Here is a 20,007-nt window from a genome sequence, read left to right as displayed (position 1 = left end):
CCCCAGGCTCAGCTAGGCCTTCAAATGCTAATGAAGGTGGTCAGTTGAAACATTCATAGCTCCAGCAGAGAAGAGCCCTTTGCCCCACCACAGATATATAAACCCATTTTCCTAACTCAAACAGACCTCACTACCTCTGAGGATGCTTGCCATAGATGCAGGCGAAACGTCAGGAGAAAATGCCTCTAGAACATGGCCATATAGCCCGAAAAAACCCACAAGAACCTAGTGATTCCAGCCATGAAAGCCTTCGACAATACACTGAAGTTAAGAGAGTTTTTACCGGGAAAGGGGGGGGGAGGAGAGAGGCGCGCGCGACGCTCCTAATTGGACATCTTCCTGCAGGCCCCGCCCCAAGGCGAACTTGGGGAGGGCTGTTCAGGGGCAAGTGGGAGGCGCGCGGGAAGCCCCCATTGGCCCGAGAGCACGCGACGGCGCTCGAGACGATGGAGGGGGCGGGGCTTCCTTTGGGCTCCTCCCGCCGGCGAGGCCCCAACTGCACTTTGCCACTCACCCGCCGGCTGGACAGTGGCTGCTGCGCTGCTCTCTCTCTCCTGAGGGTGCCTGAGCCTCGCCATGCCTCGGAGCCTGGCCGCCTTCCCGCTCCTTCTCCTGCTGGCGGGGCCCGGGGCGCTGGGCGCGGGCCTGTACTCGCCCTTGGACCCGCTGGCCGTGCTGGGGGCCGACTCGCTGGAGCGGCGCCTCTTCAACTCGAGCAGCGCCTGGGTGGTGGAGTTCTACGCCTCCTGGTGCGGGCACTGCATCCGCTTCGCGCCCACCTGGAAGCAGCTGGCGCGCGACATCCGCGGTAAGAGAGCGCGCGCGAGAGAGAGACTGAGGGAAAGAAGGGCGGCCAGAGTGTGCCTGGGAGGAGAGGCTGGAGGAGCTGGTCTGCAGAAGAGGAGGCAGGCAGTGTCTCTATTCGAAAGGCTGTCCCCAGGAAGAGGAAGCAGGCCTGTGTTCTAGACTAGGACTCAATGGAGCAATGTATTCAAATGACAGGGATGGAGATTCCACTTGTGTGAGCTGTTCAACAGTGGAACTCTCTGCCTCGAAGTGTAGTCTTGTCAACAGAGGCTGGATGGCTGTCTGTCGGGGCAGCATTGATTGTGCTTTTCCTGCATGGCAATATAAATAAAGAAATGTGATGTTAGTTTGTGGGATTAACAGAACTCAAAAACCACTGGACGAATTGACACCAAATTTGGATACAAGACACCTAACAACCCAATGTATGTCCTTCACTAAAAAAAATGGATTTTGTCATTTGGGAGTTGTAGTTGCTGGGATTCATAGTTTATTTATTTATTTCGGGTACTTTTACCCCGCCCTTCTCAACCCCCAAAGGAGGACTCAGGGCGGCTTACAAAAAAGGCACAGTTCGATGCCTATACAAATTACACATAATATACAAAACCATAGTTAAAAGCAGTTATCACAGTTAAAACAATCAAACAACCAGTACATAACACATCATATAAAACTATTCTCGTGATCAGCGTTTCGTCTTTCAGAGTTCCATAGATCTAATCCATTAATCATTTCCTAATCATCGTCAAAGTTCTTTCTTTATCTGCCCGATTGTCCGAATGCCTGGTCCCAGATCCATGTTTTTAGTTTTTTCCTAAAGGAAAGGAGCGATGTTGCAGATCTAATTTCCCCGGGGAGTGAATTCCACAGGTGGGGGGCCACCACTGAGAAGGCCCTGCTCCTCGTCCCCGCCAATCTCACTTGTGATAGAGGCGGGGTCGAGAGCAGGGCCTCCCCAGAAGATCTTAGGCTCCGGGGTGGGACGTAGAGGGACATCCCTTCGGACAGATACACTGGGCCGGAACCGTATAGGATTTTGTAGGTCAAAACCAGCACTTTGAATTGTTTACCTACAATCAAAGAGCATTCTGAACCTCATCGATGATGGAATTGAAGCAAACTTGGCACACAGTTCTCCCATGACCAACAGAAAATATTGGAAGGGTTTGGTGGACAGTGTCCTTTGGTTTTGGAGTTGTAGTTCACCTACATCCCGAAATTACTGTGGACTCAAAACAATGATGGATCTGGACCAAACTCTACACGGATATTCAATATGCCCTAATGTGAACACTGGTGGAGTTTGGGGAAAATAGAATCTTGACATTTGGGAGTTGTAGTTACTGGGATTTATAGTTCACCTACAATCACAGAGCAGTCTGAACCCCACCAATGATAGAATTGGGCCAAAGCTCCCACACAGAACCCCCATGTGGGCCACAGCAGCGGGTGGCAGGGGACGGCTAGTTGTACTATAACATTATACTGTAATATTATTAGTAATATTGCATGTAATATAAATATATAATTATAATATAATACTATTATTATTAGTAGTGAGTCTACTCTGTCATATAATCAAAGCAGATAGTCTGAATTTTATATGGCAGTGTAAAAGCCCCCAGTCTCTAGGGCTGCTGAAAGTGTGACATCTTTTCCTCAGTGTGACATCTTTTCAAATATTTACACATGGCTATCAGGTCCCCTCAGCCTTATTCTCTCCAATCCAGTCTCATTGTTTTCTTTGAGTGATCACTTCCAGGATATTTGCATAAGATTGCAGCTTTAAACTGTTGCTTCCTGCTTTTTCCCCTTTTGTCCAGTCTCCCCACACAATTAGGAAATACCCACAGTAGGCTGGAGCCCTCACGTATACAAACCTTTCATTTGCCTATGCCTTATATCCTTGCTTAGGCAAACCACGAATCCATGCTCAATCAGAGGTAACCTGGTCTTTGGGAGGAGGAAAACTTGATATCCCTTAAAATTGCAGGGAGAAGAACAACTTTTTTAGTAGAAAGAGTTGAAATATGTGCCATTTCTCCCCTTACTTACTGATTCCGGCTTCCTTCGTGCTGCCCTGCTGTGCTCTCTTCCTGTGCCAACCCCCCCCCCCCCAACTTTCTTGCTTTGCCCTCAGTTGTGCCGCTTTCCTAGAATTTCCTTTCCTCGCTTCTTTGTTTTTTGAAAAGAGTACTCACACCCAGTGCCAAGGCCACAGTCAGATGGTGAGCGCTTGGCTTAGTTGAGACCTGAACTGGCTTCTGGCATCACTTCATCCCTCTGCTTTCCTGAGTTAAGGAAACAAGTTCTTTAGCCATACCAGTTAGCTAGTTTTCTAGAACATCCAAGTTGGGAAACGATGGTCAGTAGCTTTGGAATGGACCAAAATATCGACATGTATGATTTAAAGTTGGTTTCTGTATCCTGGTTCATTTGGAAGGCCTTAGCTGTAGCTTTCTGAGCATAGTTTCTTGATGTGGATCAAAGCAGCTGTAGGAGACTGCACAAAGTAAGTCTGCTTTCCGGACCCCTTCTACACTGTCATATAATCCAAATTATCATAGCAGATCCATATTATCTGCTTTGAACTGGATTATATGATTCTACCCTGCCATAACAGATAATCTGGGCTTTATATGGCAGTGTAGAAGGGGCCTCCGTTTATTAAAATGAGACTTGATTTTCCAAACCTGGCTGTGTATTAACTACTTATTGTAATGTTGTCCTCTTTCCGGATTCTGAGTTCAGTGCCTTTTGTGTTAGTTATAGGTGTCTCTTACTCTGAGAAACTCGAAGATGCAGTGTATGTATTGACAAAGATATAAATCAGACTGCCACATGATGTGGGGTGCTAGCAGGCCTCTGGCTTCGATAGTTTTAGAAAGGCAAAAGGCAAAATGTATTCATCGCTGAGCCTGGAACCCCAGGTCTCGGCGGTGGCCGGGAGAGCTTTTGCACAATTAAAACCCATACCTTGGGAAGTCTGATCTGGCCACGGTGGTCCACGCTCTGGTTCCATCCCGAATAGATTACTGCAACGCACTCTATGTGGAGTTGCCTTTGAAGACTGTTTGGAAACGTCAAGTAGTCCAACGGGCGGCAGCCAGATTGCTCACTGAAGCACCATACAGGGAGCACCCCCCCCCCCCGGTTACGTCAACTCCACTGGCTGCCGGTCCATTTCCAAGCACAATTCAAAGTGCTTGTCTTGGCCTATAAAGCCCTATACAACTCCGGCCCAACTTACTTGTCTGAACGTATCTCCCTCTATGTTCCGCCTTGTAGTTTTAGATCCACCAGGGAGGCCCTACTCTCGGTCCCACTGGCCTTGCAAACGCATCTGGTGGGGACGAGGGACAGGGCCTTCTCGGCGGTGGCCCCATTTGTGGAATTTGCTCCCCAGTGAAATTAGATTGGCGTCCTCCCTCCTTTCCTTTAGGAAAAAAACTGTAATCATGGTTTTGGAACCAGGCTTTTGGCGAGCAGGCACAACGGCACTTTGGACATTGAACTGGACCATATGATGATTGTTATGATAATGTAAACAACAATGATTGTATAATTAATGTTACTGTTTTAATCTATTGTGTTTTTATGGTTTTATGTTGTTATTTTGTGATATTGCAGCATCGAATTGTTGACAATGTTAGGTGCTCTGAGCCCCTTCGGGGGTTGAGAAGGGTGGGGCAGAAATGTTGTAAATAAATAAATAAATATAAGACAGTGGTGCCCCTTTTACACTGCCATAAAATCCAGATGATCAAAGCAGATAATCCACATTATATGATTATATGAGTCTGCCATATAACCCAGTTCAAATCGGATAATCTGGATTTTATCTGGCAGTGTAGAAGGGGCCTGTGTTGACTCCTCTAAAGGCATTGGATTATTGGGAACAGTGTTCCAGTGTATCCCAACTCTTCTTAAGGTATTTTGGCCTAGTGTTTTCATTCAGTAAACAGTTCCTCCACGTAACCTGTCTAAATTTTGCCTACTTTGCACAATTGTGAACAATGTAAACAAAACATTGTTCCTGTCCTGAGAAGTATACAATCTAAATATAGGCTCGAAGTGGGAGGAGGAAAGGCAGGTGAAGCAAGGAATAGCAAGTATAAAATGGGGATGAAAGAAAACAAGTCCCTTGCAACTACCCTTTGAGCTATCAGTTTCCTACTACTTCATCACACTAGAGAAATAATCCACTTTAAATCTGGCTTCTGCCTCCTGCAGAATTCTAGGGTTTGTAGTTTAGTGAGGCTGTTGAAGGCTCCTCCTCAAAGTGTTTTGCCTGGTAATCTTTTTTTTAGTGCCCCTCTGCTGCCAGACTCTCCCTGTATTCTGTTGAATTCCTTTGTGTGAGATTCATGCAAGAGATGGCTATGTGCCCCTGGCATGTACTATTGCCTAGCAGGAATTTATAGTGATGTGAAAGCACTTAAGCATTTGTTTGCGTCCAAGTAGTCCATCTGGAAGCTCCCTTAGGCTCCCTTCCACAGTATGATCCTTCCATGGCTCTGATCTGTTTCAATGTGGCTTCAGCAGGAGGAACTGGTGAATTCTGCCTTGCCCTATATGGACTATGTACCTACTAAAGCTGTAATACAAAACTTATCGCTAGCGGGCCTTTACATACTTCCTACTACTTTGTCTGGTTAGAGTTAAGTCCCAACCCCCGTCGGCTGCCCCGTGTACTAAATTTTCTTTATGTGAAGTGAGATGTTGTGCATAATGTGTTGAATTGCTCGACAGAGTTTGTTTTTATTTTGTAAACCATTCTAACCACAAAATTTAATCTCTTCAGATTTCATGAAGAGATTTAGTTTTGTGTTAGAACTTTTTACAACATTTTTTTCAATGTGATTATTCTTGACATGTTTATTGCTGATGGCATGAATTTAAAACACACACACACAAAATTTAATTTGAGGTATTGTTTAGCGCAAAGTACTGGACTGTTAGCTACTGTTTCCATTTTAAAGCCCCTTTAATGCTGTTTCTCCATAATAATAATAAACCTTTATTTATACCCCGCTACCATCTCCTGCAGGACTCAGTGCAGCTTACAAGAGGCCGGGCCCAATACATCATAAAACATAACAACAACAATACAATAGTAAATAACTCATAACAAAACAAAACAATACAATAATGACATCACACAATTAAAAACCTGTGGCAGGGCCAAATGTAATAGGTTGGATATTTTAAAGATAGGTGGGCGTGCAGACAGTACTAACTCTCTCGTAAAGTGCATTTGGGACATATTGCTTGGAAGTCCTTATTCTGGGAAGGCATACTGCAACATCCACGTCTTCAAGCTCCTTCTAAAAACTGCCAATGTTGGGGCCTGCCTGATGTCCTTGGGGAGGGAGTTCCAGAGTCGTGGGGCCACCACCGAAAAGGCCCTGTCCCTCGTTCCCACCAATCGTGCTTGCGATGCAGGTGAGATCGTGAGCAGGGCCTCTCCAGATAAACGAAGAGATCATGTGGGTTCATATACAGAAATGCAGTCACGCAGGTAGATGGGTCCCAAACCGTTTAGGGCTTTGTAGGTAAGCACCTGCACCTTGAATTGGGCCCGGAAAATGAATGGCAGCCTTACCTCTCTTTAAGCTATTTGCTGGCTTTTCCTTATACTCTAGCTATGAGTTTTCACTGGTTTATTTTTTTTGCCACTGGCTTTGGGGATTGCAGTCTACTCAGCTTTTTCTTACATTATAAAAGTGTGTTTCCTAATCGATTTGCCCATTTAATCAAGAGAAACAATATGTGTAGAGTTGGAAAAACCCCTTGGCATGTGGATCTGGAACCTTGTGTACAGATTATTTAGTTTTTACATTCAGATATGATTGGCAGTGAGATTCTGTATCAGGCTATATGCAAGGATTGAGAAAGTGCAAATGGTTTCTGGTGTGAGAGAAGTGGCCATCTGCAAGGACATTACCCAGGGGGTGCCCGAATGTTTGATGTTTTATCATCCTTGTGGCAATCCTTGCATATAGCCTGATACAGAATCTCACTGCCAATTATATTTGATTTTAATGTATATGTTGTGTTAACAATTTGTGCCTATGTTGTTGTTTTATGTTGTATGTTTTTGTATCATTTTGCATATATATGGAAACCACTCTGAGTCCCCTAGAGGAGATAGGGTGGTATATAAATAAAGTATTATTATTATTATTATTATTATTATTATTATTAGGTCTCCTGAACCTTTAGTGGTTGTGTAGAAGAGGGAATTTCTGCAGGTGCTGCTTGTCCTGTAAGGAAACCAGGCAATCCTTGCAAATAGCCCCCGATGGTGCAATGGGTTAAACCCTTGTGCAGGGACTGATGATCAATAGGTCAGCGGTTTGAATCCAGGGAGAGCGGGTGAGCTCCCTCTGTCAGCTCTAGCTCCCTATGCAGAGATGACAAACTGTGGAATAGATGGGGTACAAGGCCAAGTCCTAACTGTTGGACCAATTACTTGAGACTTAAGACTAGTCATTATCGAAGGCCTAATGAAACCACCAAGTCTTCAAGTTCTTATGGAAGGAGGTGAGGGATGGGGCCAGCCTTATCTCCTTGGGAAAGAGATTCCAGAGGCAGGGGGCCACCACCAAGAAGGCCCTTTCCCTCGTCCCTATCAACCTTTCCAGTATTTACTGTGGCAACCCTAGATCATCTTCCCAAGAGGCCTCTTTTCCTCACCAATGTGGCTACCTGCCAAATCTTTATCTGATGAACTTCTGCCATCAGCAATTTTTATTCAGGAAGGTCTTTGGTGAGCCTGAATTCTAGGAAAAATATATAAATATTAATAATCTGGAATTTAAGAATGATAGCATTACATTTGCTTGTTATAGGGATGAGGAACTCATGACTTTCCAGATGTTGTGAGGCTGCATCTCCCATCAGTTGTAGCCAGCTAGTCAGTGTGAGGAGATGGCAGGACTTTCAGTTTAGCGACATCTGACAGCGGTCTATTGTATCTAAAGAGATAAATGTGAATGAGCAAATGAGTGGCCCCGTTTAAAAAATACCAGGAAACCATGGTTTCCTGCTCTGTGGGTATGCCTCAGTATCTCTGACCTTTTCAAAGATCAGAACTAAGTCACAGTGAATGTAATTAGTCTTTGTTGTGTGTTTTCAAGGCATTTCCAGTATCATGGGGCTTTTCTTGGCAAGATTTGTTCAGAGGGGGGTTGCCTTTGCCTTCCTCTAGGGCTGAGAGGGATAGTAGAGGCAAAGATGAAGTACTTTGGCCACATCATGAGAAGAAAGGAAACCTTAGAGAAGACAATGATGCTGGGGAAAATGGAAGGAAAAAGGAAGAGGGGCTGACCAAGGGCAAGATGGATGGATGGCATCCTTGAAGTGACTGGCTTGACCTTGAAGGAGCTGGGGGCGGTGATGGTCAACAGGGAGCTCTGGCATGGGCTGGTCCATGAGGTCGGGAAGAGTCAGAAACGACTGAACGAATGAACAACAACAGGGCTGAGAGAGAGTGACTTACCCAAGGTCACCTGATGGCTTTTCACAGCCAATTGGAATGCTGGCCTCCAGAGTCATATTCCAACCTTCAAAACACTATACTACACTGGCTGCCTTACTGCTGCTCCTCTCTTTCCGGTTTATTGCAGGGGTATGTGTCTGGATTGGTACTATGATGCTCAGTAATAACAATGTGGTTTGAGGATGCACTTACTGAGTCATGGAAACCCAGTGGGTGACTTCTCTTATCCTTAGAGGAAGACAATGGCAACTCCCCGAGTACATCTAGGCAAGGAAACCTTAGGATAGAGTCAACATATATCATAAGACATATAGCAACACAATTTCAATCTTTGTTGTATCCTTTTTGTTTATATCTTGCAGAGAATGCTTGATTCCTTTATTTTGCAAGACACTCTAAACAAATCAGTATTATCAGCTTGTGACCAAAGCTCACATCTACCTTGAAATCACTGGATCAAAGGTGTCGAACTGATTTTCACCAAAGGCCACATCAGTCTTATGGTTCCTTTCAAACGGCTGTTTGTAATTATCTATATAAATAAAAATGTAATGTTAGTTTGTGGGATTAACAGAACTCAAAAGCCACTGGACGAATTGACACCAAATTTGGACACAAGACACCCAATAACCCAATGTATGTCCTTCACTAAAAAAAAATATGATTTTGTCATTTGGGAGTTGTAGTTGCTGGGATTTATAGTTCACCTACAATCAAAGAGCATTCTGAACTCCACTGACAATAGAATTGGACCAAACTTGGCACACACTTCTCCCATGACCAACAGAAAATACTGGAAGGGTTTGGTGGGCAGTGTCCTTTGGTTTTGGAGTTGTAGTTCACCTACATCCGGAGATCACTGTGCACTCAAACAATGATGGATCTGGACCAAACTCTACACGAATACTCAATATCCCCAAATGTGAACACTGGTGGGGTTTGGGGAAAATAGAATCTTGACATTCAGGAGTTGTGGTTGCTGGGATTTATAGTTCACCTACAATCACAGAGCATTCTGAATCCCACCAACGATAGAATTGGGCCAAACCACCCACACAGAACCCCCATGTGGGCCACAGCAACGCGTGGCAGGGGATGGCTAGTAAGACTATAAATGTAACTGTTCCTTAACATATCGTCAAATATCCTGGGACACCATATCCCACACCACCATCATCCATTGATAATGTTGTGAAAATAACAACAAACATAAAACAAAATGCAAGCACAACCATTCAAATGTATTCAAATTCAGGTTTTCAGAAATGCTTACAATTTTCCTGGGGTCCATTTGCCTAGGCCTCCCAGGCTAAATAAAATGACGTGGCGGCCTGGATTTGGCCTGTGGGCCTTGAGTTTGACACATTATCTCAAGCAAGCCATTGTGTTTCAGTTTTTGTTGGTTTTGTACTATAAGTACTTATCTGGCAGCTGCTGAGTAGACATGGGCATGAACAATTCCACTTATCAAGGATTTAAGGCTTTTAAAGTTCAGTATTATAAAATAAACAGAAATAAATCTCCCTTAAGCATACAGTACTTGTTTGAAAGAGTCATATTTGCTTTACATCATCATAAGTTTGGAAAGAGACCAAAGTTTTTTGGAGTGCTGTTGCATGTTCCAGAGTAGGCAAATCAGACAATCTCAACATCAACACTGACAAAGAAAGAGCAAAAATACTGTTTACCCACAAGCATAAATAAATTACATATATTAGAAACCAATACTTTCTAATTAATTCATTCTCCAGATCACTAAACTGGGCCATAGCAACGTGTGGCAGGGACAGCTAGTTTTAACTTATAAATTATTTTGTTTATACTTTTATTTTAACTTTTGAGCTGCTTTTAACATGTATTGTTTTGAATTTGTTAGCTGTCTTGTTATTCTTCATATAGTGTCCCATTATCAGAAGAATAGCAGGATATAAATGAATAAAATAAGATAATTAGTAGTAATACAATCACAACAGCAACAAAAATAATGTTGGGGAAAGTGTCGTCTGTTAAAACATAAGACATTTGTACTGAAATTATGCAATTTAACAGCAACAAAGATAACGTCGGGGAAAGTTTTCTGTTAAAATACAAGACATTTGTACTGAAATCATGCAATTCATCAAGCAACTACCTGCTTTTCTTCTTTTCTTGAAGAAGGCAGCAGGCTCATATCAAAAAATCTGGTTTGGAGGCAGCAGTTTGTGCATTTTTCTTTAGGGAGTGATAGCAATTTCCCTGAACTGGAGCATTTTGTAGGCTGCAGGTCAGGTAATATTCACTGTTTCTTTCAACAACCTTGTAATATTTCTTTGTGTTCTGTATTAACTGATTTATCTGTATTCTGCAAGAAGGACACCCTAAGATTAGGGTTATCTATTCAGCCTTGAGCTCACTGGAAGAAAGCTGAAAAAGAAATGTAAAGAATGAATACTTTGAGTTTCATACATTGCAGTTCGAAGCACACTGACTGTGGAGTAGGCCCCACTGAGAACGATGAGAATAGGTACCGCTCTGGCGGGAAAGTAAGGGTGCTCCATGCAGTCACGCCAGCCACATGACTTTGGAGGTGTCTATGGACAATGCCGGCTCTTCGGCTTAGAAATGGAGATGAGCACCACACCCCAGAGTCGGACATGACCGGACTTCATGTCAGGGAAAAACCTTTACCTTACTATTACTTATTAAAGGCTTCTATTGCTGCCAGCGATTTATTATTTTAATAGTCCACTTCCTTCACTGGAATGTTTAAAAAGCCACATGAAGACTTCAGTTGGAATAAAACAGAAAATGTGGTTTATTTTGAACAGTCAGTATGCGTAATGGTTTCAAATAACTTATCAGGCTTTACTTTTTACAGAGGGTGGTAGCAAAAGAGATAGAGAGTGAGGGCTGTAGCTAGAGGGCTGTTGACCAAGGGCCACAATTGGCCCCCAAGTTGGACTTTGGACATGCCTGGTTTATATTATTCTCTTACTGAGCCGTAGCCCTTTCTGTGCTCCATTGTTACAACTAGTACCTTGATTGTTTCATTGCGTCTATACTTCATTTTTGTATCTGTGGTTGGCAGCCCCCTGGGCATAGTGTTCTAGTCACTGTACTGAATCAGCCTCATTTTGAGCTAGATAAAATCAGTGTACTTACAAATCATAGCAGAAAGTCTTGATCCACTCCATTAACTTTAATTAATTCTGTTTGTCCCTCACTTAACTTTGAACAAAATGACTCTCGTGGACTGACTCTGCAATTAAAGTATGTGCCATTTAAAAATGCTGTTTCAAAACGATCTTTTTACAAGGCCACATTATAACAATGTGAGTAAGTCGATTTATTATAACCACAGGTCATACATAACACATACAATGTGATTCAAGTCTTTTAAGTACCATCAACTCCAGCAAAAACTTACAATATAGTTTTAATAATGAAGCAGAATACACCAAGCTATGACATTGCCCCAATAAAAAATACACTGCTTCCCAAATTCTGGTTCTTTGAGTGTTTTGGACTAAAACACCTAACAGCTTGGGCCATTTTGAACAATATTCAGAGGAGATTCTTGAAGTTGAAGTCCAAAATATTGGAAGACCAGAGTTTTGGAATCATTAGTTTATGGCAGGGGTCCTCAAACTAAGACCCAGGGGCCGGATACGGCCCTCCAAGGTCATTTACCTGGCCCTCGCTCAGGGTCAACCTAAGTCTTTTTAACATCTACATGAAACCGCTGGGAGAGGTCATCCGGAGTTTTGGAGTATGGTGCCATCTCTACGTAGATGACACCCAACTCCACTACTCATTTCCATCAGACTCCAAGGAAGCCCCGAGGATACTGGACGAGTGCCTGGCTGCTGTGATGAGCTGGATGAGGACAAACAAGCTGAGGATCAATCCTGACAAGACAGAGGTCCTCCAGGTCAGTCACCTGTCTGACTGGAGTATTGGGTGACAACCTGTGCTGGACAGGGTTGCACTCCCCCTGAAGTCACAAGTCCGCAGTTTGCGGGTTCTCCTGGACTCAGCGCTGACGCTTGAAGCACAGGTGTCAGCGGTGGCCGGGAGAACCTTCGCACAATTAAAACTTGTGCGATAACTGCGACCATACTTTGTGAAGTCTGACTTGACCATGGTGGTCCATGCCTTAGTTACCTCTAGACTGGATTACTGCAATGCACTCTACATGGGGCTACCCTTGAAGATGCTCCGGAAATTACAACATGTCCAACGATTGGCAGCCAGATTAATAACTGGGGCAACTTACAGGGAGCGGTCAACCCCCCTGTTTAAGGAGCTCCATTGGTTGCTGTTCATTTTCCGGTCCCAATTCAAGGTACAAGTTCTTACCTATAAATCCCTAAATGGTTTGGGGCCGGCTACCTTCGTGACCGTATCTTTCTCCATGAACCAGCCCGAACTCTTCGATCTTCGGGGTAGGCCCTCCTTTCGCCCTTGCCAGTTTCTCAGACACTGGGTACAAGGTAGAGAGCCTTCTCCTCTATGCCCCCCCCCCCCCCGGACTCTGGAATTTATTGCCTGGAGAGATTAGGAAAGCCCCTACCTTAGAAACCTTTTAAAAGAATCTCAAGACCTGGCTCTTCCGTTGCGCTTTTGGAGAGTAGTCACATAACCTTAAGCTATTGCTCCCTCAACGTTAGTGTCCCAGGAGTACAACCCCTCCCCCCCCCCGCCCTTATACGAAGGTCGGTCTATCACCCTGTCTCTCCATAAATTCTCATGCACAAATAATTCTGCTCCTTTATCTCACCCTGAGATAAATCACTTTATGTACATGCGGCCCTCTCACTGTTATTATGTTTGGTTTACCTTTTTAAAAATGTTTTTGTATATTGTTTATTGTATTCATATGTTTTATACTTTATTGCAATGTTGTTTATTCTATTATAACTTGTATTTTATTTTATTGTAATTTGTTGTTTGGGCTTGGCCTCATGTAAGCTGCCCCGAGTCCCCGTTGGGGGAGATGGTGACGGGGTATAAATAAAGATGATGATAATGATGATGATTATTATTATAAGTCTGAAACAACTTGAAAGCACACAACAATAACAACAATCCTATCTCATCAGCCAAAAGCAGGCCCATACTTCTCAATGAAATACTAATAAGTCTATATTTGTTAAAATTGTTTTTCATTTTAATTATTGTTTTGTTTTAAGTGTTTTTTGCATGACAAATAAAATCTGTGCAGTGTGCATAGGAATTCATTCATGTTTTTTTCAAATTATAATCTGGCCCTCCAACAGTTTGAGGGACTGTGACCTGATACTTTGTTTAAAAAGTTTGAGGACCCCTGGTTTATGGCATCCACCTTCTGAGTTGTATAATCTCTTCTCAGAAATGGGAGAGGTTGAAAAATCATTGTCCAGGTTAGCATAGCAATGGGTAAATGTTTATGAATATTGCCTTGAGCATGAGAAAGGAAGTTGTTTTGATAGGAGAAAGTTACTGTTAAACTTGCTGCTATGTGATGTTGCAAAGGATGTAATTATGCAGTTTTATAATATGACATAAGTATATTAACATTTTTTTCCATCAAGATAACCAGGGGGTTGATTTTGTTTCATTACCTCCCTAATATAAAGAGTAGAATCTGGGCAAGAGTCATTTACTGCTCAGTCCCACTTTATTGAATTTAACGCACCCTGTTCTCTGTTGATGACTGATTAGAAATTATATTTTTCTGGCAAGAATGCTTCCTAGTGCTTGTTCAAGATCACAAGCAAAACGTTTTTTTTAAATATCTACTTTGGTTAGCACAATTAATTAAAACATATAATTTAGCTGAAATACACTTAAAGCAGGTACTATATGATTCTTTAATCTTTCTATCTAATACTAGCCGACCCCTGCCACACGTTGCTGTGGCTCAGTCTGTGTATGTGTTTTGTGTGTGTATATGTGGATATATATATATATATATATATGTGTGTGTGTGTGTGTGTGTGTGTGTGTGTATGTATATGTATATGTGTATATATGTGTGCTTGCATATATATGTGTGTGGTTTTGCGCATGCGTCAGTGTATTTGAGCTGACCTCTTTCCATTTCTGCTTCCATGCTACATAATCAGCAGGGAAAACCAGATCTCTTCCCTTTCTTACTTTAGCCAATTTACATGCTATCTTCCAGACATGCCATAAATTAGGCATTGAGAAATCCATTCCTGCAGCGATGCAAATAATGGTATTTGTGATAAAGAATGAGCTCAGTGAACCCAGCGACCTGGAGTTAGAGTGGATCCCTTGGCTATTACCCCTTTGAAGCAATGAGAGAGATGTCTAATTAGAAATAATTACTTAATAAGACATTTTATCCATTAATATATCTATGATTAAAAATCATTAGTTCATTATTAAATTATTAAAATAAAAATAACTTAAATAAAGTGTGTAAAGTACTATTGATGATAACCACAGCCTTCCAGGAGATAGGATAGCACCTATTAAAAAGCAACTTTTTATCATTGAAAAGCAAACCTTTTGCTTCCAGGCTATTTTATTCAGATGCAGGTTGTGAGTGAATCAACCTAAAGTAACGCTGTTGAGATAATACCCGTGCATCCCTCAAAATCTGTGATTCCACCTGATAAATGTAACTGTATATCAATATTGCACAATCTTAGAGTTTGATATCAGGATGATGTCATTCTATAGAACAGTGGGATTTGTAGTTTGAGGAGGGGCTTTAAGTTATCTCCTAGAGTGGTTCTGTGCTGGAATTTGACAACTACAAATGCAGGAGATCTATTGGATGGACCTATCATAGCTAAAATTATATAAAAACTACTATGAAGTGTGGATAAACCACTAGAATTCTCTGATATTCCATGATGTGGAGAAGCCATTGAAACCTCCTCTGTACAGAACTTTATGCTGGAGCTTCGTGTCTGGAAAATATGGCCCTTGAACAGTCATATGGAAGGTGAAAGGAGGCAGTTTTAAGGTGTGTGCTGAGCTTTTGCCATTTAGGATTCAAAATGCCTTCCAAGTTCTGGCCCAGGCTACTTATCCGAACGTATCTCCTGCTATGAACCATCACGAAGCTTAAGATCGTTAGGAGAGGCCCTGCTCTCGATCCTACCACTCTGGTGAGGACGAGAGACAGGGCCTTCTCCGCAGTGGCCCCCCGTATGTGGAACTCCTTCTCTAAGGACATCAGGTTGGCTACCTCCCTCCTGTCCTTTAGAAGACAACTGAAGACCTGGCTCTGTGGCCAGGTGTTTGATTAGATCAGGGGTCCTCAAACTTTTTAAACAGAGGGCCAGGTCACAGTCCCTCAAACTGTTGGATGGCCAGATTATTTATTTATTATTTATTTATTTCTTGCATTTATTGACCGCCCCTCTCAGCCCGAGGGCGACTCGGGGCGGTGAACAACAACAGAAAAGGACAGTGTACAATAAATCAGGACAATACAAACCAGACAATACAACATAACATATACTTATACTAAAAATCCGCTTCGTCAAGTCCTGGGGTCATAGCCAAAATTCATCGTCCTAGTTCATTCCAGTGTCGTTTCAAGATACACTCAGTTGAAGGCCTGCTCGAAGAGCCATGTTTTCAGGCCCCTACGAAAGGCCATCAGGGAGGGCGCCTGTCTAACCTCAACAGGGAGAGTGTTCCACAGCCGGGGGGCCACCACCGAGAAGGCCCGCTCTCTCGTCCCCGCCAGACGTGCCTGTGAGGCAGGCGGGACCGAGAGAAGGGCCTCTCCGGATGATCTCAAGGCCCTCGTGGGCTCGTAGGCCGAGATGCGGTCTGCAAGGTATTTTGGGCCGGAACCGTTTAGGGCTTTGTAGGATAACACCAGCACCTTAAATTGGGCCCGGTAGCGAATCGGCAGCCAGTGGAGCTGGGACAGCAGGGGCGTTGTATGCTCTCTGCGTCCAGCTCCCGTTAACAACATGGCTGCCGCGCGTTGGACTAGCTGAAGCTTCCGGGCCGTTTTCAAGGGCAGCCCCACGTAGAGAGCGTTGCAGTAGTCGAGGCGGGATGTGACCAAAGCATGTACCACCGTGGCCAAGTCAGACTTCCCAAGATACGGGCGCAGCTGGCGCACGAGCCGAAGCTGTGCAAATGCTCCCCTGGTCACCGCTGAAACCTGAGGCTCCAGGCTCAGCGATGAGTCCAGGGTCACACCCAAGCTGCGAACCTGCGCCTTCAAGGGGAGTGCGACCCCGTCCAGCACAGGCTGTAACCCTATACCCTGTTCGGCCTTGCGACTGACCAGGAGTACCTCTGTCTTGTCTGGATTTAGTTTCAGTTTGTTCGCCCTCATCCAGACCATTACAGCGGCCAGGCACCGGTTCAGGACTTCGACGGCCTCCTTAGTAGCAGGTGGGAAGGAGTGACAGAGTTGGACGTCATCTGCGTACAGGTGACACCGCACCCCGAAACTCCGGATGATCTCACCCAGCGGCTTCATGTAGATGTTAAACAGCAAGGGGGACAAGATGGAACCCTGAGGAACGCCACAGGTCAACGGCTGTGGCGTTGAACAGGAGTCCCCCAGCAACACCTTCTGAGTACGACCCTCCAGAAATGACCGGAGCCACTGCAGAGCAGTGCCCCCAAGACCCATCTCTGCAAGGCGCCCCAGAAGAATACCGTGGTCGACGGTATCGAAGGCCGCTGAGAGGTCCAGGAGCACCAACAGGGACACACTCCCCCTGTCTAGCTCCCGGCGCAGATCATCCACTAAGGCGACCAAGACCGTCTCGGTACCATGTCCCGGTCTGAAACCAGACTGTGCCGGATCCAGATAATCCGTGTCTCTCAAGAATACCTGGAGTTGTGAGGCCACCACGCTTTCCATGACTTTGCCCAAGAAGGGAAGATTGGAAACAGGCCGAAAGTTGTCCAATTTAGTGGGGTCAAGTGATGGTTTCTTCAACAGCGGCTTTATAATAGCCTGTTTTAGGCTCGCTGGAATCTTGCCTTCCCGAAGGGAGGCATTAACCACCACCGTTACCCACTCGGCCAATCCCCCTCTGGCCTCCTTCAGAAGCCAGGATGGGCAGGGGTCTAGGATGGACGTGGTGGGTCTCATCCCTCCAAGTACCTTGTCCACATCCTCGGGTTTCACAAACTGAAAAGAATCCAACAAAATCGGACAAGCAGGTGCTTGTGTCACATCCACAGAGACTGCATCTAATGTGGCGTCCAGCCCAGAGCGGATCAAAGCGACTTTGTCTGCAAAGAACCGAGCAAATGCTTCACAGCGCGCTGTCGAATTGTCAGGGCTCCCACCTGAAATAGGGGGAGTTAAAAGACCTCTGACAACCCGGAACAGCTCCGCCGGACGGTTTTTTGCAGACGCAATAGTGGCCGCAAAGAAAGTTTTCTTTGCGGCTTTTATTGCCGCGGCATATGCCCTTAAAAAGGACACAAACCGTGTTCGGTTTGGCTCGCTTGGGTCCGAGCGCCACACGCTCTCTAGAACCCTCTTCTTTCGCTTCATCGCTGCCAGCTCCTCAGTGAACCAAGGGGCTGGTTTAGCTCGGTTACTCGAGAGGGGACGTTCCGGAGCGATCTTGTCAATAGCCCTGGTCATCTCCCCATTCCAGAGAGCGACCAAGGCCTCGACATGATCACCTACCGCGGTGGCGGGAAACTCCCCAAGAGCCGTCAGGAATCCACTCGGATCCATTAGCCTCCTGGGGCGGACCATCCTAATGGGTCCTCCACCCTTGCAGAGGTTAGGGGGCGCAGTGAGCCTAAATCTAATCAGGAAGTGGTCGGTCCATGGCAACGGAGAGATAGACAACTCCTCCACACCGCCACCCTGCTCCCATCCCTGGCAGAAAACCAAGTCCAATGTGTGTCCAGCACAGTGGGTGGGGCCAGTTATTCGTTGGGACAGCCCCATGGTTGCCATGGCGGACATGAAGTCCTGAGCCGCACCTGTGAGGGTTGCCTCGGCGTGGATGTTGAAGTCCCCCAGCACAAGAAGCCGTTGGGACTCCACCGCCAGGCTCGAGACCACCCCCGCTAGCTCAGGTAGGGAGACTGTAATGCAGCAAGGTGGACGGTACACTAGCAGAATCCCTATTCTGTCCCGGTCACCCACCCTCAGGTGGACACATTCAAAATTTGTGGTCTGCGGGATGGGGCTCCTGGTTAGATGGATGGAATCTCTATAGACCACTGCGACACCGCCTCCCCGTCCTCCGGCTCTTGGTTGGTGTTGCACGGAGAAACCTGGAGGACAGAGCTGGGAGAGGTTTACGCCCCCCGCTTCATCCAGCCAGGTCTCCGTGATGCACGCCAGATCTGCCCGCTCCTCCAGGATTAAATCCTGGATCCAAGTTGTTTTTCCGTTGACAGACCTGGCGTTCAACAACACCACCTTCAAGCCAGAGGGCCCGCTCACCTGGTTACACCAATTTACCTTAGGAGACCGGTTGGGAATGGTTAATTTAGATGAGCGGTCCGAATTAAGCCGAATTTGAGGTCTCCTTCTCCCGCATCTCCTCCTTCCCACCACGACCTCTATGGGGGCCCCTCGGCTAGTGGAACACCTCCCCCCCTCCATGCCGCAGTTCCAAGCCATATGATTACTTTCTCCTACGCTTGTTGTTAGGCTTATAGGTTCTTGCCAACATCCCCTCTCCCCCTCCTCCCCCCTCCCCACCACATCTCCGATCACAGGCTCCAGAACACCACCCCTTCTGCCCCCTCCGCTACAACAAAGCAACAGGAACAATACACAAAGGGGGGCAGGGGACCACATGAGTAGCAGCAATACAGGTGGTAATTGATGTTCCGACTACTACAATGGAACAGTTCATAAAGTGCATAGAATTAGGAGCAATTCATCAGTGATCGTAATGGTCGTAGTTGGTTAGCAGCAGCATACATTCATAAGGCACATTAACAAAGTGTATGGTCTAAAGGCACATTAATAAAGTGCAAGTCTAGATAAAGTGCTAGATCTAAAGTGCTCTACTTAGCGATAATAAAGTGCGGCACAGAGGGATAGGGAAGGGGCGTAGGTGCTGGTGCAAACTGGCAATCGATGACAGGCGCCTAAGTGCTCTATTCTATTTCAGATGGCAGATGACAACAGATGACTACTAGGAATGAGCTGGTTGGTATTATACGACTCCCTCTTATGGGTGGTAGTGGTGGTAGTTAATTAAAATATTGCCATGACCCCAGAGTCTCTAGACGGATTGTAAGCCAGCGGATGGGCTTCCGGAGTTGGTAACTCGGGGATGGGGTAGCACAGATAGACAATCACACTTTGCTCAGCGAGAAAGCCAACTTGCAGGTTTACGCAGGAATCTATAGTGAATGGCCAGCAAAAGGTCCACAACAGCGGTCTACACATAGGCCCCTGTAGGAGTCACGATGAGGCCAGTCAGCGATGAGGCCAGGCAACGCACGTTGATTTCTTCCGGGGTGGTTCCCCAGGATCCCGGCCTCTATGCCTGCAGGGGGGACTCACCCCAAGATGGAAAAGTGAGGTAGACTCGCCCGGATGATGTGCAGCTTGCCTAAAGCTGGAAGGTGGGGGCGGACTCGCCTAAAGGTGGAACAGCCCCAGCCGCCCGGCACACGATGATCCTCACCGGGCAGCTCCTCCAGGATCCTGGCCTCTACGTCGGCGGGGTGGACTCGCTTGAAGATGGAGGAACAGGGGCGGGCCCGCCTGAAGATGGAGGCAGGGGCGG

At 45.5% G+C, this 20,007-nt stretch overlaps 1 protein-coding gene across 1 annotated transcript in view; it reads left to right on the top strand.

Moving 5' to 3' along the window:
* Positions 1-462: 462 nt before the first annotated feature.
* Positions 463-20,007, top strand: part of QSOX1 (quiescin sulfhydryl oxidase 1) — a 112,105-nt gene continuing 92,560 nt past the window's right edge. Inside the window, exon 1 of the mRNA XM_060774455.2 lies at positions 463-808. Within this exon, the coding sequence (XP_060630438.2) occupies positions 577-808 (232 nt within the window). The 5' untranslated portion in view covers positions 463-576. The remainder of the gene's footprint in view (positions 809-20,007) is intronic.

This window comes from Anolis sagrei, chromosome 4 (assembly GCF_037176765.1).
Source record: "Anolis sagrei isolate rAnoSag1 chromosome 4, rAnoSag1.mat, whole genome shotgun sequence".
Lineage (NCBI taxonomy): Eukaryota > Metazoa > Chordata > Lepidosauria > Squamata > Dactyloidae > Anolis > Anolis sagrei.
Note: the sequence above shows the minus strand (reverse complement) of the source record. Positions and strands in the feature narration are given on the sequence as shown.